Consider the following 20,972-nt stretch of genomic DNA (forward strand, 5'->3'; position numbering starts at 1 on the left):
TGGGCTGGAAGGCTCCTGTATCCTCTGTTTCCAGTCTGATCCCTCAATCCCAGCCCTACATGGAGCGCTGGGAGCAGATGTTTGCAGATGTGGAGAACCCAGCATTAGACACCTGCCATGCTCAGTGTGGCCCTTGCCTGCCCCAGGGATGTGGGATTGGAATACCCCAATGAGCCAGTACCAAACCCACGGATCCAGAGAGGCCTTTATGGCTGCAAACTCAATTAACAAAAACTGACATCCCATTTTTGAGGGTGCAGGAATTAAACTCACTTCAACAAGTGCCTTCATACCCACCCAGCTTTGGGATTCGATGCATGGCACGGCCCCTCCAAAACACCAAAAATGACTCTCTGGAGATGCTCCACAGCTGTGCCACCTGCCTGGGGACCAGCCTGGCTCCACCACCCACTCCCTCTGTTTCCCACTGCCATCCCGATGGCCATGCCGTCACCTCAATCCTGTCACCTCGCGTTAGCTCCGGCATTCCAGGCATTCTCCATCTGCTCCGTCACACACAGCAGCTACAGCAGGACACCCCACCAGGCCGGGACATTTCAGCCTTCCCCCTCCCTCCCCTTCACCAGGGAGGGGGACACGAACCATCCGAAGGATCGGCCGTTCCCGTTTCCCAAGAGCTGCCCCCGCTCCCATTCCGCGGGGTTTGCACTCACCTGTCCCGCCGGGGTGAGCCGAGGCCGGGCTGGGGGCGCTGGCAGGAGGGGTGGGCAGGGAGCAGCTGGGCACTTCCATCTGGTGACAGCCCCGCAGGTGCCACGCGGTGGCCGCAGAGCCCCGGACTGAGGCGGGCGCCGTGTCCTGCGCCTCCCGCTCTGCTGCTCCGCGACTCCAGCGCCTTCCCGCTGCCGTTTCTGCCATCTAGAGGGGACCTTTTCCCATTGCAAACGCGTCCCGCAAATTGTAACAAAATCCCACGATTCAGAAGGAAAAATAATCAGAGCCCAATAATCACAAGCAAAATAATCAGAGCCCAGAGTCCATCACTTGATGGCACGGGAAAACCTGCCTAGGTCACACCACGAATCCACACAGGATTCTCCTGCTTGTTTAGCCAATTCCAGAACCAAGCAGTGGGAAATCCACAACAGGAAGCAATATTTTCTAGGAAATCCAGGAAAGATCTATCAAACCAGTCTAAAAGGCAAATGAGCAAAATAATAATCAAATCATGGCTGTGAGTTCAAGGTACTAAAAGGGTGGTGGCCCAAGGGGGGCTTCTGCTTGTTGTCCCCATAAAGTGGAGGATGGAGGTTTGGAGATGACCTGGACCAAGAGGTACTGCAGAGCAGCTGGATAAACTGGAGGGATGAGATGTGAAGAGGATAAAACCCAAAAATGGAGTGTTGAGATACAAATCAGCTCTGGTAAGATGTGGTTTGGGTGAGAAAACCTCCCAGCCTGGCACTGCAGGGCCCAGTGGGCTGTGTGGTTTGGGGGGAAGCAGCTGAAGTCAGCCCAGGTAGGACAGGAGCTCTGACAGACTGGTTATTCCATGGAAGGGAATCACACAAGGGTTTGGGTAGGAAGGCACCTCAAAACCCATCTTGTTCCAATCCCTGCATGGGGCAGGGACACCTCCCACTGTCCCAGGCTGCTCCAAGCCCTGCCCGACCTGGCCTTGGACACTTCCAGGGATCCAGGGGCAGCCACAGCTGTTCTGGGCATCCTGTGCCAGGGCCTCCCCACCCTCCCAGCCCAGAATTCCTTCCCAAAATCCCTCTGGCAGTGGGAGCCATTCCCTGTGTCCTGTCCCTCCATCCCTTGTCCCCAGTCCCTCTCCAGCTCTCCTGGAGCCCCTTCAGGCCCTGCCAGGGCTCTGAGCTCTCCCTGGAGCCTTCTCCTCTCCAGGTGAACACCCCCAGCTCTCCCAGCTTGTCCCCACAGTTTTCACAGTGTGAGAAACCAACCCAAGGACACTCAGTATACATTCTGCTGGAGGGACTGAGAGGCTTAGAAGTTTCACAAAAACATCAATATTAAAGCTAAAGAAAGCTTGGGAAATGAAGTGCAAAGCTCCCTAGGTCTCAGAACAGAGACCTGTAGAAGCAACAGCTACTGGATGCAGAGGAGAGCCCCTAGGAAAAGGGATTTATTGCTGCCTTCAAGCACATCAGCCCAACAGCTTCTCTACAGCTGTCCAGAAGGGCTCAGCCCTTTGGCAGCTCCCAAAGAACCCAGAGCTACAAACCTGGGGGAGCCCGTGCTGAGCATGCAGTAAACAGAAGCACAAGCATAACCAGGTTTCCTTTTCTTTCCTTTTAATATAAACATCCTAGGGTGAGTTGGGGGTAGGAGCAGCCTAAAGGGAATGTCTTTTGGAATAAAACGCTGTGACGTGCTTCGGGAATGATGTGCAAAATCAAAATGCCCAAGCAGGGCCAGCTCAGGACTTCCTGGATTCTTCGGTCTTCTTGATTTCCTGCAAGGAGATCAGGAAAGAGACTGAGAATCTGCCACTCTTTGGGAAACAACTCTTGGTTTCACAGCTTAGGAGACCAGGAGTGACCAACTGTTGCGGTGTTGTGTGTCCCAGGACAAGGTGAGAGATGAGAATTTGACTCCAAGTTCTCAGAAGGCTGATTTATTATTTTATGGTATTATATCGAAAGAAATGATATACTAAAACTATACTAAAGAAAGAGAAAGGAGACATCAGAAGGCTAAACAAGAATGATAATAAAAACCCAGACTGACCAGAGAGCCCAACACAGCTGGACTGGGATTGGTCATTAATTAAAAACAATTCACATGGAACCAATCAAAGATGCACCTGCTGGTGAGCAACCTCCAGACCCCATTCCAAGCAATCAGATACAGATACAGCAATCAGATTGTTTACATTTCTTTTCTGAGGCTTCTCACCTTCTCAGGAGAAAAATCCCGGCAAAGGGATTTTTCATAAAATATCATGGTGACAACCAAAAACTCAGAGCAGTTCCATGACATCACAGGACCTGAGCTCACCTTTAGGGACAGGGCAAGCTTTAACTTGGAAGCTCCAGAAACAGGAATCCTCTTCTCTGCTACCCAGGGATGTTTATTTTGCTCCAACTCAGGATTGTGTTGGATTCATTTCCTACTCTCTGATTCATCATCACTTGTGCTCAATCTGTCCCTCAGCAGCTCAAAGCAGACCAAGTGTGGGATGAGGTGACATTTCTGTGGCTGCCTGAGAACAGACCCTCACCTATCTGGCCCAGGAATGAGGTGGAGAAAATCCCCAAGGACTCACCTCCAGCAGCACCTCCTTCAATTCGGAATAGGCCTTTTCTAAATCATCATTAATGATGACCAGGTCGAACAGCCCAGGCTCTTTACCTGGGGAAGGAGATGAGGACAGAGTTAGAGGACAATTTTTCTTCCCTATGTCAGCTCTCACGCACAAAGCCCCATGGCATTTTAATATGATTTTTTAGTATTATTATTAGATCAGCTGCTGCTAATGAACTGCTCTGCCAACCTCCCCCAAGGAACTGCAGTGGGAAATGCAGCAGTGATCCAACTCAGCTCATGGCAAGCCCTGCCAGCGCTGCTGGAGAGCACAAATCAGACATTGCCACCAAAACCAGCTCCCAAATCACCCAGGCACTCCCCTCCCTGCACACAGCACTCCAAGGACTCACTGAGCTCCAGGTCCACACGGGCTGCAGTCAAACGCTTCTGTAAACTCTCCTCTGTCTCGGTCTTTCGGTCCCGTAGTCGTTTCTCCTAAACCCAGGGACAGAGACATGAAGGAAATGAGTGTGCTGAAAGCTGCAGGCACAAACCACCCCCACCCTCAGGCAGGTGCTGTCTGTGACCACGGGCACGTGAGAACACCCTGCCAAGGGTGAGGGGCCTCGCTTTACAGCCCAGCGCAAACCAGTGGCCAAACTGGGCTTGAGATCTCCTACCCACAGTTCAGGGTCCCAGGTTTCTTTTACCTCCCTCTCATTTATTTATTTTTCCAGGTACTGCTGGAAATGAGATTTCTCTGCTGGGCTCTGGCATCTGGTGCTGCTGGCTTCCTCCTCCACAAACTCAACGAGAAAGAGAGCCTGCCTGATGTACTGAGAGCAAGAGGGGAGAGTCAGGAGCTGTCCTCATGTGTCCTTATCCCTCTCTGAACCACGACAGTGATTCCACTGCTCCAAGAGTCCCACTGCAATCACTTACACAGGGTAAGACCAGAGGGGCACAGAATTTAAGAGACTGCACAGAACCAGCCTCCCTGGGTTTAATATTAACTGTGGAGGCAAATCTCAGCACAGCATGAAGCACAATTAATACATTTAAAGACCGGCCATGATGCAATGCAGTCCATAACCAAGGTATGGAAAACACTGAGCAAGGACTCAAAAAACAAAACACAGGAAGATTTATCCCTGAGACCCAGAGGCTGGGGAGCAGGGCTGGGTGGAGATTTATTATAGTAGCCTCCTTGAGCCAGGTCTCATAAGCTCTTGGAGGTCTATAACACACCCAAGATAGCTCAGCTACCTTTGGAGGCATAAAAACCAGCAGGATGGCTTCTGTTGCAGTGTTGGAAACAAAAAGGTTTAATAAAAGACAAAATAACCAACAGAGAAAAACCCAGCCAGGTGTCAGAGGTTTTTGCTCCTGGTAAAACACCTCACAAAAGCAATTAGTTCCTTTGTTCACTTCTTTTTCTAGTTAATTGCCCAGGCAGGACTTTTTGGCTTCTGTCCAATTAGCTATCCTGAAGTTTGAAGTGAAGTCCCCTAAACCTATGAGGCAGCTTTTTCACCTAATTGAGGAAAGCCATTTCTGGGCTTCTTCCCTTTTTGTGAGGACAAAGGATAGTTTTGTCACTCTGTGGCACACTCCTACAGGGATATGCTCGGGAATGTCCTCCCCACCTAGAGCAGGGCCCTGCAGAGGGAAGGGGGAGCCGTGGCTGCTGATTACCTCTAAGTGCTAACGGCAAAGCAAGGCGGGCGCTCACCAGGATCTCAATGGACGGCGGCTGCACCGAGATGTAGATGGGGTTCAGCTCCGTCTTCTTGATGTTCTTCACGCCCTGGATGTCGATGTCGAGGACACAGATCTGGTTCTGGGCCTGCACGGCCTGCACAGCTCCTTTACTGGGGACACAGCACACAGGGAAGGGGTCAGAGAGCCCAGGGCTGTGGTTATGAATTGTTGTGGTGTTGTCGTGGGTCCCAGGACGAGGGAGGAGATGAGAATCTTGACTCCATGTTTCAGAAGGCTGATTTATTATTTTATGATATTATATTAAAAGAAAATTACATTCTAAAACTACACTAAAGAAAGAGAAAGGAGACATCAGAAGGCTAGAAAGGAATGAACAAATAAAAACCCATGACAGACTCAGAGAGCCTGACACAGCTGGACTGGGATTGGTCATTAATAAAAACAATTCACATGGAACCAATCAAAGATGCACTTGTTGGCAAACAACCTCCAGACCACATTCCAAGCAATCAGATAATTATTGTTTACATTTCGTTTCTGAGGCTTCTCAGGAGAAAAATCCTGGCAAAGGATTTTTTATAAAATATGACAATGACACAGGGGGGTTGGGGTGTCCCCTCCAGCAGTGGGGGAACCTCACAGGGCTCCCCAAACTGTGGCAGGAGTGGACAGAGCCTGCTCTGCTCTTGACAAAGAGTTTCTCCAAGTGTCACAGCTCTGGGTGGAGCAGGGAGCTGCTGTCTGCTGCTAGAGAGGCTGGCAAAGCCATGCTGGAAGGTGTGGGGATGGATCATGTGTGACTATCCCACAGGATGGGTGGGATGTGCATAAACTCCTGCCTTGGCAGAGCTTTAATACCTGGAGGGAAGCTCCCTGCTAATGGCAGGAGATTGGAACTCGACAATCTTAAAGGTCCCTTCCAATCCAAACCATCCTGGGATTCTGTGACAAACATGGAAATAATCTTCACTGAAAAGCAAAACCACTGAGAACTTCCCTTCTCCAGAGACCCACTGACTCCACATGCTCTCCTGAAGGATGCTGGATGGACATGGGTGCTCCATCTGGGTCACAAGATGCACTTCATTCTCCACCTAGTTTTTCAAGTGGTGGCTTTTATGTGCTGTAAAGACAATTTCTCTTCCCCAACATGAGGAATTGCCTCAAGCTTTTTAATCATTTATTATAATCCACTGATGACTTGGGGAGCAGAAAGTATTGGTGAGAACTTCAACTCTTCTGCTAAGCATGAGGGACTATCCATTTTATCCCACATGAGAGCAGGAACATCCTCAGAGGCTTGGAGAGATTCTGAATTTATTTTCTAGCATCCCAGAATAGTTTGGATTGGGAAGGATCTTCAGGACCAATTAACTGCAGCCCCTGTGGCACAGGCAGGGACACCTGACCTACCTTGTCCCGTACATGTTCCCGGAGAACTCTGCATGCTCAATAAATTCACCAGCATCAATTTCTTTCTGCATTTCCTCTCTGGTCACAAAGTGATAATCTGGAGAAGGGAAAATGGAGAAAATGGACAGAAATTAACATTCTGAAGGTAAAGTTCATGGTCAAAATGACACCTATGGGTTTTTTGGGGAGAAGACACTAAAAATCTATTTTAAACAAGGATTCACTTCCTACTTCCACACCAATTGTCCAAACATCTGCTCAAAACATTCTGAAGTTTTCTGTGTGGCCAAAAATGCTGCTCTACCCCATTTTTCATATCCTTTCCCATTCCTGGTGCAGTGGGAACTTCTCCTCCCTTGCCTCCAGGTGTGGGACACATTAGAGCAGGAACGGTAAGGCCTTTCATTTGAAAGGATTTCTAATTAAAGACCAGAATGGGATGAGAGAGAGGGAGATAAAAGGGAACATCAAAACCATACTAACTAAAAAGGAATATTTATCTTCTGTTGAAATTCCTTCCTGTCACTTCAGAGGGAAAACTGCCATTGGAAATTAAGAACAAACCTCATTTGGTTGTTTCTTAAATATGCAAATACATGAGAAAACAGCTGGGCACAAGCAATTAATACAGCTAAAACCATCTCATTAAGCAGCTGCACTTCCCAAAGCAGTGGCCATTGGAGATACCTCCCCAGAATTACCTGGCACTTTGGAAAATCAAATCACCCAAGTTCAGAGCACAGTACCTAAAATGAGAGCCCAGCTTTGAAAACCTGAATTATTTGGAGAGTCCAGCGAGACAGACCTGACTGCAACAGGCTCACCTTTGCCATTCACTTCTCCAGGTCTCGGCTGCCTTGTGGTATCTGCAGGGGAAAAAAGAAAGAAAAACCAGCTCTGTAAATTCTGTACATCACCCATGGGTGTTGCAGGATCCAAGATCTAAGTGGCACATGGATTTGCAAGGAAAAAAATCTCCACCAAGAGGCAATTTGGGAGAAAATAAGGTTTAGTTTGAAGTGAGATGAGAGATGCAGTTGAATAAGGAGCATAGGATGCCACACACACACAAAATGGACATTTTAAAGTTTTTTTTCCTCCTCCCACAGTATTAGATTTTTAAGCATCCAGTATTTTGTTCTTTCATGGTGGAGTGAATCCAGATCTCAAAACACAGATTTTACTTGCAATACACAAAGTGTTGGAACATTAAAACACATTTTGGAAACTGACATAAAAACACCTTGCAAAGCTCCATTGAAAAATCAAATGGCTTTTGAAGCAGAAATGTGGGGGGATTTTGTTACTTTCACAATCAAAGAACTTTGTTTCCTCTCTTGAGTTGTGTTTAGAGATGTGGGGAGTCACTAAACCTGGAAAGGTGCTACTCCAGACAAAGCTTAGACTCACCACTCAATACCAGGAGTAAAAGGTGCCCTGAATTATATCCCCAAGAGCCCACAGGCAGACTGGGACACAGCCAAACCATGAGAAACCATTATTTGGGGTATAAATAGAGGCAGGCTCTGAGCTGGCCCTGCTGAGCTCATCCAGAGCCCAGCCCTGGATACTCACGGGAGACGCTGAAGCCGAAGACGTTCTCATAATCTTTGAGCAGTTTCTTTAACAAAGTGCTCTTCCCTGCACCTGATGGGCCACTCAGAACCACTGGCCTTGGTCCCTGCATGACTGGGGAGAGACAGAAAAATGTGTCTGCTTAGAAACACCCATGGAAATGCAGCTGTGGATTCCCAGGAGTGCTCAGCCTCTCAAAACAGCACCAATCCTTCACCCTTGGGTACAAATCTATGCAGGAAAAGCTGAAATGATGCAAAGTCACAAGCTCAGAGCTGATAAAAAGCACTGGGAGTGCAGAAACATTTCTCAAGAGACTGAGGTTAAACTCATAGGATGTAACCCAAAGAAGAAGGAAACTGGGATTTAGCTGCCTCTAAACTGGGATGATTGAAGCCAGCTGTTTTCCATCACTGCTGGGTCTTACTGGGACCAAAATACTAAAGAAAACTCTCTCTAAAAGGAACAAAATTCTGTTTTGTGCCTGGTGGCATCTGGAGTCATGGGACAGAGGTACAGTCCCAGCCCCTTCCCTCTCACAGGGAGAGAAAGGAGCTTCAAGGAGAGGAGAGTTTGCAGCTAAAACTTTCTATCACCAACCCCCACACCCTTGCAACAGCATCTGAACTCAGGTGCAATCACTGCCATGAACAGGCTCAGGGTTTATTCCCACATTTCCTGAAGCACCAACTCCATCTGCAGGTGTCTCATGGCAAGAAAGAAAGAAAGAGATCCATTCATCAGTTCCTGGTACAGGTGAAAAAAATGCAGCCTGGGGCCACACAGAACTTGCTGCAATTGTTTCTTCAGTCAGAGAGAAAGAAAGAAAATAAACATTTCATGTTCCTGTGTCTCTGGAGGGGAAGAAAGGTTAATTATCCACATGGGAAAAAGAAGAAATGCTGTGTAAAGGTGTGGGGGTACCACGGAGACCCTCACCCATCAGCAGCTTCCAAACCAGAAGTGAGGGCAACAGTGGGACAAATCAAACAAGTCCTTCCTATTTAATAAGTTACTTTAAGGAAGCAATAAAATAATTTCCTCAGCCTCCCGGGCTGGGTGTGGCCTGGGGAGCCACCAGCCAAGAGGCAGATAATGCCTTTCCATTTTAAATTAGCTCATAGCAATGTCACCCTGACCTTACACATCACTTTTCAAACAGCCTTAAGCCAAATGCTGTCTCACCAGAGCGGCCGCGGGCTAATCCCGCCGGGCTCCCTCTCCCTGACCCCGCTGCGGGAGCAGGACGCATCTCCAGCCCTAAATCCCTGCTCCCTCGGGCAGCACGACAGAGAGAATTACACAACTTTTCCCTCTGCTCCCTGAAGATCCTCATCTGACCGCAGCTCATCCCAGGCTGCGCCAAGGGCCGGGGTTTAATGCACAAAGGCCGAGGAGGGGCCAACAGCAGCAGCGTGGGCGGTAAGAACACCCGCGGTCGATAATCATCCATAAGGAAATTCCTTTATTCCTTCTTTCTTTTCTTTTTTTGCTTAGTGCCCTCCAAGCACTGCAGCCTCAGAGATCCAAGAGATGAAATCTTGGGAGGATCAATCTCACCACCACAGTGCCAGGTTAGGCTCCATCACCCCAAAACCAGAAGGCTGAACAAACTCTAGGCAGTCCTTTGGGGGCTTTCCTACCGTTCCCTTGGTCCTTAAACTTCTGTCATTTCCAAAAAACACAGGTTTTACCTAAATGTTCAATACCCAAAGAAAGCACCAGGGAAATGCTACTCAGTGCCTGCAGCAAGGGAGCAGAGCAGTTACCCAAAGCACTTCCCTCTCTCTGTTCCTCACAGTTCTTCTGTCCCACATCGTTCACCAGGGGAGCCCTCAGCATTCCTTGGAAAACACTCCACACAAATTCACCCCTTTTAAACATCTCAATGTGCTTCACAACACATCTGTCCCCAGACGATGCTGCTCCATCACACACCAGCTTCCACAAGCACCCCAAAACCCCTCAAGTGACACTGGGGTGCCAGCCTGGATTTCCAGGTGTTCAAGATTCCCTTCCAGGACCCAGCTGTGCCAAGAAGGACTGCGCTGGATGCACAAATCCCAGTCCCAGATCCCAGCCAGAAGAGCTTTCCCCTCATCTCCCTCAGAATTTCATCTGCCCCTTAGCAAACACCAGCAGAAATTTAAAGCTGCCCAAATCACTACCAATCATTGCATTCAACCCCAGACAAACTGGGAAGGGGGCTGGGAGCAGGCTCCAACACATCCTTACCTTTTCCTTGTGCTCCCTTCCAGCCAAGGAAAGCAGTGGCAGCAGCACAGGCTCCTGGGGACAGAGCTGGGCTATTTGTGAGCTCCTAAAGCCTTAATTAACGAGCTGCAATTTGAAGGTGGCCAATGAGAAGAACCCTGCTGAGCTTTAATCTCCCCCTGGTTCCTCCTCCACTCCCTGCTCTCCTGACTGGCAAAGCTGCAGCCAGCATCCCCAAAAGGCTGAGGGGTGTCAGCCCTTGCTGGGCTGGGATTATGGAAAACAGCAAAGCTGCTCCTGTCCCTGCAGGCACAAGGATTTTGTCTGTGTAGAATCCTGGAATGGTTTGTGTTGGAAGGGACCTTCCAGATCATCTAATTGCACACCCCTAGTGGGACAATTCCCACTAGGCCAGGCTGCTCCAAGCTCCATCCAACCTGGAACACTTCCAGGCACTTTCCTTCTGCAGGAACACTGCTCTTCCTTTGGACCAAATCCACACAGCTTCACCTCAGGTCCACAACAAGAAAACTCCTTCTCCTGCTCACAGATCCAAACCACTCCCACAGTGGGACCCCCTCCTCCACTCCACTCCCTTCTCCTTCCCCAAAATACTCCTAACTAAGAGAAAAGACACCTGGGTTGTGATCACGTCTCACTTCTTTCAAAACAGCTAAAAATAAACCTAAAGACTTGCAGGTGTTTCCTCCTGCCTCCCTAGTGAATCCCTTCTCTTGCTGCAGCTCTTCAAAGGGAAACTGAGAGGGAACAAAAGGCATTTCCACTCCCATGGAATCCCATCATGGGGCTGGGCCCTCACAGGAGGAAAGGTGGCAAACTGGGAATTTCACAGAATTCCAGAATGGCTGGGTTGGAAGTGACCTTAAAGCTCATCTTGTTCCACCCCTGCCATGGCAGGGACACTTCCCACTGTCCCAGCTGCTCCAAGCCCTGTCCAGCCTGGCCTGGGACACTGCCAGGGACAGAGCATCCACAACTCCCAGGGCAACCCCAAGATGTTCCTGCCCTCATTCCCTGCTCCCCAACCACCACAGCCCTCAAAACCCACAGGTAGGGCAACAAGAAACCCCCAAAACCCAGATCTGGTGGATATGGGGCTTTTTCCTCTCTCCTGTTTGGTTCCAGGAATGCACTGGTGCATCGCATTTCCAAGCTGGCTGCAGCAAGAATGTCACAAAGATGTATTTATTTTAGGCAGAAGCTCAATCTTTTATACCCCCTTTTGTCAGATTTTGGCATTTTCAGAGCAGCCAATCTGCAAATAGCCAGCACAGAGGGTTTCCTAAAAATGGGATAGCATCCAGCCGAATCCACCAAAACCACTGCAGAGCTGATCAGCAAGAGAACAGCCCAACCAATTAACAATATTAATTATCTCCCACACCTGGGCCCGAGGACAAACAGCCACATAAACCCCTCTGAGCTGCAAAAAGACAAGCTGGTCACAGGAGGTTGTCCCCAAGGCAAGGAATGGCTCCTGGTCTGCTTGTGCTGCTAAATTCACCCTGGATTTTACCTCACAGGTGGCAACATAACCAGGGAAGCAAAGGACAGACATCACAAGAGTTAAACAAATTAAAACTGCTTAGCAGAGAGGCTTTACAGGGAAGGCAAAGCCACCTTATGAAGAAGAAAAGAAGATTAAAGCACGTTTCCCTGGAGCCTTGAGAAAGGGCTCCTGGATTAGGATTATAATCCCACCCCCTATTTTTAGCAGGTTTGTTATAAAGGTGCCACCCCCACCTTTGTAAGATTTGGGAGAGGTTCCAAAAAGGGAGAGGACTCCTACTGTGACAGACAGGGAATTACCTGCAGGGAGGTTCCAACCTTCCAGCTTTACCCATCCAGTGATTCTGTGAGGAGGACAGCCTCCCACAGCAGTACAGAGCTGGAGCTCAGCCACCTTTTTCCTGGAAATAATTACCTACAAAGCACTAATTAGCCTCTCCACTGGCTGCATCCCTGGCATGCAGGGAGTGGTGATGCTGCAGACAGAACACAAACCACTCACTCAAGGTCACTGCAGAAATCAGGGAGGTCCAAACCCATTATTCCCAGTCCTCCTGTAAACCAGAGCAGCTGAACCCACCAGGAGAATGCAACTAGTTTACACACCTGGGAAAACCTCTAGAGGTGAAGCTCACACAGGTGTGGTTTTACCATCCACTTCCCCACACGTGTTTGTTTTAGGATACCTGAGAGATGCTTATCCCTAAAGGCCTCTAACCTCACCCCACGGTGCTCACAAACCCCACAAGCACATCCCTGTCTGGTTTATCCAACCAGGGACACCTCAGAGCCACCCTGGAGCAGTTCAGCCATGGGGACCCGGTGTGGATGTTGGGAAGGGCACACAGCCAGCCTGGGGACAGCCCCGTGGGGCTGTCACCTGTCCCATCCCCTCAGCAATCCCACATGGATAACACAGGACAGATCAGGGAGAGCTCAGCCTGCCCGGGGCCAGGTGGGGGGCACCATCCAGGGGGTCCTGTGGGGGATCAGCACCCCCAGTGTATCTCAGTGTCCTGGCACCCCCGTGGGGCCCTCAGCAGCCTGGGGCCAGCTGGGTCCCCTCAGCTCAGGGCTCCCAGGAGGGGCTGAGGGCCCTCAGTCGAGGATCCTGTGAGCAGCTGAGCATCCTGGGGCCTGCTGGACCCCCTCAGCTCAAAGCCTTCATGAGGGGCTGAGCACCCCAAGGCCAGCCAGGACGTCTCAATTCAGGGCCCCCAAAAGGGGCTGAGCACCCCAAGGCCAGCCAGGACTTCTCAATCCAGGGCCCCCAAGAGGGGCTGAGCACCCCAAGGCCAGCAAGGACTTCTCAATCCAGGGCCCCCAAGAGGGGCTGAGCACCCCAAGGCCAGCAAGGACTTCTCAATCCAGGGCCCCCAAAAGGGGCTGAGCACCCCAAGGCCAGCCAGGACTTCTCAATCCAGGGCCCCCAAGAGGGGCTGAGCACCTCGGGACCCCTCAGCAGAGAAACCCCGTGAGGAGCTCGGCTCCCCAGGGCAGGTTGGGCCCCCTCAGCCAAAGGCCCCTGTGAGGGGCTGAGAACCCCGATCCCAGCCAGGACTCCTCATTCCAAGCCTCCGTGAGGGGCTGAACCCCCCGAGGCCACTCAGCCAAGGACCCCTGCGAGTGACGAAGCTCCTCGGGCTGGTTAGACCCCCTCTGTCCACGGTCCCTGCGAGGGTCTCGGCACCCCGTGGCCGGCTGTGCCCCTCGGCCCGCGGTCCCCGTGAGGATGCGAGCCCCGGCCCCATCCCCGCTCACCCGCCCGGGCGATCCCCGCCCCGCGCATCCGCCCGAGGATCATGAGGGGATGGGGGGGCGGTCCCGGCAGCCCCCGCGCGCGCCCGCCGCCACGCCGCGCGCCTGACGACACCGAGGGGGCGGGGCCCGGAGGGGAGCGCGCCGTCACGTGAGTGCGGGGCGGCGGGACGGACCACGCGGCGGGCCGGGCGGGGGGGGTGAGCGAGGGGCTGAACCATGATGGTGTGGGGGGGGGAGCAGCACGGGCAGGGCCGTGATGTGAGGGGGGAATTGGGGGAGAACGGAGTGGGCAGCATGGGCTGGACCACAGCGGGGCGGAGGGGGGAAGGTGTTGGGCAGAACCACGATGGGGTGGCGGGCGCCATAGTGGGGTTGGAGAGAGGTGGGAGGGCTGAACCAAGGTGGACGTGGGGGAGGAGGCATGATGGGATTGAACCATGAAGGGAAGAGGGGGGAGCTGTCATAGAACTGGCCCATGGCTGGGCAGGGGGAGACGTGGTTGGCCCGAACCATGGCGGGAATGCGGGGAACCATAGTGGGGCTGAACCATGGTTGGAGAGAGGCGGGAGGGCTGAACCAAGGTGGGTGTGGGGGGAGGCATGATGGGCTTGAACCGTGGTGGGCTGAACCATGACGGGGAGAGGGGGGAACTGTCATGGAAATGACCCATGGCTGGGCAGGGGGAGACGTGGTTGGGCTAAACCATGGCGGGAATGGAGGGAACCATAGTGGGGCTGAACCATTGCGAGGGCGTGGGAGACGTGGGGCTGAACCATTGCGGGGCCGGGGGGAGCCGTACCCTGGCCGGAGCTGCCATGGGGCTGCTCCGTGCTGAGGAGGGGCTGTGGAAGCTTCACAGCGATGGCGACACGGCGGTGTCACCCCACAGCCACCCCAGCACCTTTCCTTGTCGCCAGGCTGTCCTCAGGCTGTGTCCCCTGCTCCGTGTGCCGGAGACGTCCCTCCCAGGCGGGCTGCGATGGCGGCCAGCCGTGCGCTGAGGTGAGCGCGGGGTGTCTGTGGGGCAGCGGCGGCTCTCCGGCCGGGAGCGACCCGGCGGAGCTCCCGTCACCCTCACGGTGACACTTGGTGTGAGCTCCCCTCAGCCTCACAGCTGGTGTGAGCTCCCCTCACCCTCACACCTGGTGTGAGATCCCCTCGCCCTCACACCTGGTGTGAGCTCCCCTCGCCCTCACACCTGGTGTGAGCTCCCCTCAGCCTCACACCTGGTGTGAGCTCCCCTTGCCCTCACACCTGGTGTGAGCTCCCTTCACACCTGGTGTGAGCTCCCCTCGCCCTCACACCTGGTGTGAGCTCCTGCCACCCTCACACCTGGTGTGAGCTCCCCTCGCCCTCACACCTGGTGTGAGCTCCCCTCGCCCTCACACCTGGTGTGAGCTCCCCTCAGCCTCACACCTGGTGTGAGCTCCCCTTGCCCTCACACCTGGTGTGAGCTCCCTTCACACCTGGTGTGAGCTCCTGCCACCCTCACACCTGGTGTGAGCTCCTGCCACCCTCACACCTGGTGTGAGCTCCCCTCGCCCTCACACCTGGTGTGAGCTCCTGCCACCCTCACACCTGGTGTGAGCTCCCCTCGCCCTCACACCTGGTGTGAGCTCCCCTCGCCCTCACACCTGGTGTGAGCTCCCCTCGCCCTCACACCTGGTGTGAGCTCCCCTCGCCCTCACACCTGGTGTGAGCTCCCCTCGCCCTCACACCTGGTGTGAGCTCCTGCCACCCTCACACCTGGTGTGAGCTCCCCTCGCCCTCACACCTGGTGTGAGCTCCTGCCACCCTCACACCTGGTGTGAGCTCCCCTCGCCCTCACACCTGGTGTGAGCTCCTGCCACCCTCACACCTGGTGTGAGCCCCCCTAGCCTCACACCTGGTGTGAGCTCCTGCCACCCTCACACCTGGTGTGAGCCCCCCTAGCCTCACACCTGGCGTGAGCTCCCCTCGCCCTCACACCTGGCGTGAGCTCCCCTCACCCTCACACCTGGCGTGAGCTCCCCTCACCCTCACACCTGGCGTGAGCTCCCCTCGCCCTCACACCTGGCGTGAGCTCCCCTCAGCCTCACACCTGGCGTGAGCTCCCCTCGCCCTCACACCTGGTGTGAGCTCCCCTCGCCCTCACGGTGACACCGGCCCTCTCCCCCCTTCCCCCGGCAGTGCCCTGCGCCTCGGGGCCCCCTCCCGGCTGCCGCTTGCTGCCTGCACCCGCAGCAATTCCAACCGCGCGGCCATCGGGCACCTGCACCGGCAGCGCTACGGCCGCCTGTACCCGCTGCTGCTCGTCAACACCGACGGCTCCACCGTCCGCCTGCGCTACGGCGAGCCCAAGAGGATCCTCATGGTACGGGGACAGCGGCAGGCTGGGAGCATGGGGGTCCCAAGGGCTTGTCATGTGTCCCAGGGGGCTCAGGGTGTGTGGCCCGGGGGGGTCTCACACCCTGTCCCGGGTCTGATGATGCATCCTGAGAGCTCACAGCGTGTCCCTGGGATTGCACCCTGTGTGCTGGGGGTCTCACACCGTGTCCCTGGGGAATTTCACACCATGGCCCAGGGGTCTCATGCCTTGTCCCGGGGCTCTACACCACGTCTTGGGATCTCATACCATGTCCCAGGGATTTCACCCCACGTCCCAGGGGTCTCATGCCTAGTCCTAAGGCTCCACACCATGTCCTGGGAGCTCACAGTGAGTCCCTGGGATCCCATCTTGTATCCTGGGGGTGTCACACCATGTCCTGGGAGCTCACATTGTGTCCCTGGGAGCTTACCCGGTAAGCTGGAAGAAGGGAAGCAGGTGCTGGGGTTGTCACACCGTGTGCTGGGAGCTCACCCCATGTCCCTGTGGAATCTCACACCATGCCTCAGGGGTCTCGTGCCTTGTCCCAGGGATCCACACCATGTCCTGGGAGCTCACGCTGTGTCCCTGGGATCTCATCCTGTGTCCTGGGGGTGTCACACCGTGTCCTGGGAGCTCACCCCATGTCCCTGGGGAATCTCACACCATGTCCCAGGGATCTCATGCATTGTCCCAGGGCTCCACACCACATCCTGGGAGCGCACGCTGTGTCCCTGGGATCTCACACCATGTCCCAGGGGTTTCATGCCTTGTCCTAGGGGTGTCACACTGTGTCCCCGCCGTCTCATCCCGTGTCCCCCTTGTCCCCAGATGCCCCTGGACAGCAGCACGCTGCCCGAAGCCGAGCGCAAGGCTCGTCTGCGCCGGCAATTCCCCAGCAAGCGTAAGGCCAAGGAGGAGGAAACCTTCGAGGGCATCGACCTGGACACCTACAAGAAGTTCTGGAAGAAGTGAAGCGCTGAAACTAGAAGTGTTTAAATGTATAAATAAATGTATAAATAAAAATACACAAGTACAGCCGTGTGTGGGCGGTGCGGATCTGCGGGGTTCCCCCCCGCGCAGGGCGGCGCGGTGGTACCGCCCGCCCGGCCCCCCCTCCGGCGGTGCCCGCGGTGGTAGCGGCGGGGCGGACGCGCGCTCGGCGGCCGGAGGTGCGTGAGGGGAGCGGGGGCGGGTTTGGGATTTGGGGTTTGGGATTTGGAGGCTCCAGGTCACCCCGCGGGTCGGGCCCGCCCGGTCCTCGCACTCCCCAACCCGGAGGGGCCCGTGCTGCAGGGAACCGCCCGAGCTGCTTTCCTCGGGGACGGGCAGACTCCCGCCTCAGGCCCTGCAGCGTCCAGGTCCTGCAGCTTCCCCCGGCCCGGAACCCTTTCCCATACCCTGAAACTCCCCCAGGTAATGTCCCAGCCCGGGCCGTGCAGCCTCTTCTCGGGCAGTACAGCCTCCCCGCCCAGCCCACCCCCAGGCCATGATCCCTTCTAGCTCTCATCCCATCCAGCCTGTGAACCCCTCCTAGACCCTGCAACCCCCCAGGCCATGAACCCTCCCCCTTGAAGCCCAGAACGCCCATGCGGGCTTTAAACCCCTCCATCGACCCTGCAGCCTCCTCGCAGACCCAGAGCCTTCCCACTTCTCGTCCTGAACTCTCCCCCCACAGGCTGTGAACCCTCCTCGCTCTGCAGCCCCTCCCGGACCCTGAATCCCCCAAGCTGTCACTGCCCCACTGCTGGCCCTAAACCCGGCTTGGGGCTCTGAACCTCCCCCAGACTCTGAACCCCCCCAAGTCCATGAACCCCCTCGGTGCTGCCCTAAGCCCCCCTCCTCACCCAGCAACCTCCCCCCAGGCTGGGACCCTCCCTAAGCCGTGCACCCCCTCCCACCTCCGGGTTATAAATCCCCCTTCCACAGGGGGGAACACCCCGACAAAGGCCTTTGGTTACTCCATTCAGCTCTGGTGGGGCATATTTGCTTCCCTGCTCCTTCAGGAGCCCTCCCAGAGTTGCTGGAGGATCTGGAGTGGGTAAACCCGGGGCTGATCTCTTTGCAGGTCACCAGAGCCCCCTGAATCCTCTGCGGGGTGCGGCACCATGTTCGGCTCCTCCCGGGGCGGGGTCCGGGGGGGCCAGGACCAGTTCAGCTGGGAGGATGTCAAGACAGACAAACAGCGAGAGAATTACCTGGGTAAGGGCTGATCCTGCTCAAATGTCACCCTCCCTGTCCCTTGTGTATTTTTGGGGTGCCATGATGTTGAGTGGGGGGTCGCTGATCCCCACAGGAAACTCTCTGATGGCACCGGTGGGGCGGTGGCAGAAGGGCAAGGACCTGACCTGGTATGCCAAGGGCAAGAAGGACACGGGGCCCCCGTTATCCCGGGAGGAAGAGCTGGCTGCAGTCCGCCTCGCCGAGCAGGAGGCCATGATGGCAGCACTGTGAGTCCCCACCCCACAAAACCCCCAAAAAACAGCAGGTGCGTGTCCCCCCCCACACACACATCACCTATTCTTGTTTTTACAGGGGCTACAAGAGCTTGAAGAGGCAGCCCACGGGCCTCAGCAAAGAGGTAATAGGGGCACCACACGTCCCCCCAGTGTCCACTCTGCTCTGATTTTGGGGACACACACAGGACACTGTCCCCCCTCCCCACAGGACCTGGCTGAGGTGTGCAAGAGGGACGGCGGTGAGCGGGATGAGAAGGACGTGGATCGGGTGGTGGGTTTGGGCAGCTCCAGGTAAGGAGAGAGGGAAGGATCCCACGCCAATTTCAGAACAATTTGGTTGATTTTAGTGTTTTTATGCTTTTTTCTGTGGTCTGTCTGCAGTGGCAGTGCTGGCAGGGTGATGCTCTCCAAGGAGGACAGAGAGGCGGCCAAGATGGGGCTCTCGGTCTTCACGGTACAGTGCCAGTCACATTGTCCTTGGAAGGTTCAAAAATAGATTCAAAAAGGCAAAAAGCAGTGCCCCTCACTTGGAATATTTTATCTAAAAAACCATCTGGGTATTGTAGCACAGAGACCTGCGGGAGTTTGCTGTGTCCTGTTGGCACAGAGGTCATTTGTGGGGCTTTAATTTGAAAGAAGCTGTTGAAGGTATTCTAATTTTTTCCCAAAAGTTAATTTAATTTTTTTTTCTAAGTTTAATTTTTAAAGGGAGAATAACCCTTTGTCTTGTAATTACCAGCTATGGGCTCATGGATTCACTCTGTATTTTCCCCCCTCTCCAACCCTAGCACCAGAAAGTCTCCAGCAGCCCAGAGGCTTCTGTCTCCAAGAAGAAGCAGGAAAAGGAGGAGAAGGTGGAGGAGAAACGGTGAGGATTTTTCCCCCTTTGGTGGGAAACCTCCAGAAATGCCCTGGCTTTTATGGGAAATATTTTGCTAAATGTTTCCATGGCTCTGTTTGGCACTGGGCTTGTTTTGCATCTCTGAATCATCCACAAAAGCCTCTGTGGGCTTCTCTCTGGCAAAGTAGGGATGTGGTGGGATGTGCCTGGAGAAAGGGATGGGGATGAGTTTTTGGAGCCAGAGGAATGCACAGTGCAGGGATTCTCATTGCTTGATCTCTTCCCTGCAGACCTGAGAGCAGCAAAAAATCCAAAAAGGAAAAGAAGAAGGAGAAAAAGAACAAGAAAAAGAAGAAACATAAGAAGGAGAAGAAGAAGGACAAGGAGAAGCATTCCAAGAAGGATGCTGCCCCCTCATCCTCCGATTCTTCCCCGGATCGGGATAAGAGGTAGCTGGGTTGGATGGGGCATCAGCAGTGCAAAACGGGAGGAAGGATTCAGGAGAGCCACGTGGTCATGGCTGGCATCAGGATGCTCCCTTGGCATCTCCTGGCTTTCCAAAATCCCCTTTTCGCCACCAGAATCACCTTGTCGCCTCCCCTCTGTCCCCGCAGGCACCACCGCAGGAAAACGCCGCAGCACTCAGAGGCGCCGCGGCACGGCAGCCGGCGGCGGCACGACACGGAATCCTCGGCGAGCAGCGGCGGCCGGAGCCCCGCCCGCCGGCGCAGCCGGAGCAGGGACGGCCGCGGCCGCCACCCGTCCCCGCGGAGGAAGGGCAGGAAGAGGAGCAGGTCCCGCTCCCCCCCGGCCCGCGGCGTCCGGCAGCGCCACGACACCGACTCGGAGGACTGAGAGGGAGCTGGGCTTGTTTCAGGGACATCTTCCAGAGATTTATATTTTTTAAGCGATTAAATTAAAAAGGCCGCAGCCCCGCGGGTGCCGGGGCAGTGTGGCAAAGGGCATTAAGGCTGTGGTGCCAGGAGCCCCTTCCCTGCTTGCCCAGGGGCAGCACCAGCGGCTGTGGGGGCAGCAGGGCCTGGGCACCCTTCTCACTCCCTAAAATCCATCCAGGCAGGATTGAGCACGGAGGATGCTGTGGGTGAGGGCTGCTGCTGGGGTGGTTCTGGCTGTGGTGCTGAAAATGCTGTGGATACCTCGTGTTTATGGATAGAGACTTTGGAAGAGATTATTATTATTATTGTTATTATGATGGGGTTTTGTCTTCTTTCCCTGCCCATGAGTGCTTGCCAGTGCAGTGGCTGAAGAGTTTCTTTAAAGATTCCCTAAGTTCATGAGCTGTATGGATGAGAATTTAAAGCTCATCTAGTTCCAGTCTGGGGACACCTTCCCCTGGGCCAGGTTGCCCCAAGCCCTGTCCCACCTGGCCTTGGACACCTAAATAATTCCTCAGCTTATGGGGAGAAAATGGATGTGACCAGGTGTCTTCAGGAGCTTTTGCCCTGGCCACATCCCCCCACCCCAGGGAGCAGCAAACTCCTTTCCCATGCAGGACTGAAACCCTCAGCACGTGATTACTGATGTTCTTGGCAAACTGAAAGAGGGGAATTTTACACCAATAAATAGAAATATTGATCCGAAGGGAAAGGGGTGTCCCGAGCAGCTCCAGAGCATCGCTGCCAAGCACAAGGGCCTCATTTGTGTAATTAATGATGCAATTGAAGACAGGGAGGGTTTGTGTGTCTTGGTGGACAAAAGCCCAGTGGCACCGTGCTCAGGAGCTCACAAAGCCCTTCTGTCCCAGCAATGGGAGATGCTGCAGAGCCGTCACAGCCTGTGGTGATCCCACCCCAACGCGATTTTTGGGGTTGGCAGCCCCTTGGCACCAGGGCTGCTCCTCGTGGTGTGAGCAGCTGCA

The 20,972-nt window shown here is 54.3% G+C and overlaps 3 protein-coding genes across 7 annotated transcripts; 2 read left to right on the forward strand and 1 right to left on the reverse strand.

Moving 5' to 3' along the window:
- Window positions 1-2,304: 2,304 nt before the first annotated feature.
- On the reverse strand, window positions 2,305-13,584 carry GUK1 (guanylate kinase 1). The gene is made up of 8 exons (XM_084205095.1): window positions 13,450-13,584; window positions 7,945-8,058; window positions 7,194-7,235; window positions 6,370-6,466; window positions 4,967-5,105; window positions 3,645-3,729; window positions 3,254-3,339; window positions 2,305-2,440 (listed from the first exon to the last, which is right to left on the reverse strand). Exons 1-8 carry the CDS (start codon window positions 13,490-13,492, stop codon window positions 2,405-2,407), a joined length of 642 nt encoding a protein of 213 aa, XP_084061221.1. The 5' UTR covers window positions 13,493-13,584; the 3' UTR covers window positions 2,305-2,404.
- MRPL55 (mitochondrial ribosomal protein L55) lies at window positions 13,572-16,814 on the forward strand. Of its 5 annotated transcripts, none has more exons than XM_084205109.1 (4): window positions 13,572-13,597; window positions 14,367-14,451; window positions 15,619-15,802; window positions 16,625-16,814. In XM_084205109.1, the coding sequence occupies exons 2-4, from the start codon at window positions 14,429-14,431 to the stop codon at window positions 16,766-16,768; spliced, it is 351 nt and encodes a 116-aa protein (XP_084061235.1). In that variant the 5' UTR covers window positions 13,572-13,597; window positions 14,367-14,428; the 3' UTR covers window positions 16,769-16,814. The 5 variants fall into 5 exon arrangements, with proteins under 5 accessions (XP_084061235.1, XP_084061233.1, XP_084061234.1 ...); XM_084205107.1 differs by having other exon boundaries at window positions 13,573-13,597; window positions 14,339-14,451; XM_084205108.1 differs by having other exon boundaries at window positions 13,574-13,646.
- Window positions 16,815-16,911: 97 nt separating this feature from the next.
- Window positions 16,912-20,286, forward strand: LOC311157671 (multiple myeloma tumor-associated protein 2 homolog). Its single transcript, XM_084212482.1, has 9 exons — window positions 16,912-16,965; window positions 17,862-17,995; window positions 18,090-18,243; window positions 18,329-18,374; window positions 18,461-18,543; window positions 18,634-18,706; window positions 19,041-19,120; window positions 19,384-19,542; window positions 19,708-20,286. Exons 2-9 carry the CDS (start codon window positions 17,902-17,904, stop codon window positions 19,946-19,948), a joined length of 930 nt encoding a protein of 309 aa, XP_084068608.1. The 5' UTR covers window positions 16,912-16,965; window positions 17,862-17,901; the 3' UTR covers window positions 19,949-20,286.
- Window positions 20,287-20,972: the final 686 nt, after the last annotated feature.

This window comes from Fringilla coelebs (assembly GCF_963513975.1).
Source record: "Fringilla coelebs genome assembly, chromosome: 1".
Taxonomy (NCBI): domain Eukaryota; kingdom Metazoa; phylum Chordata; class Aves; order Passeriformes; family Fringillidae; genus Fringilla; species Fringilla coelebs.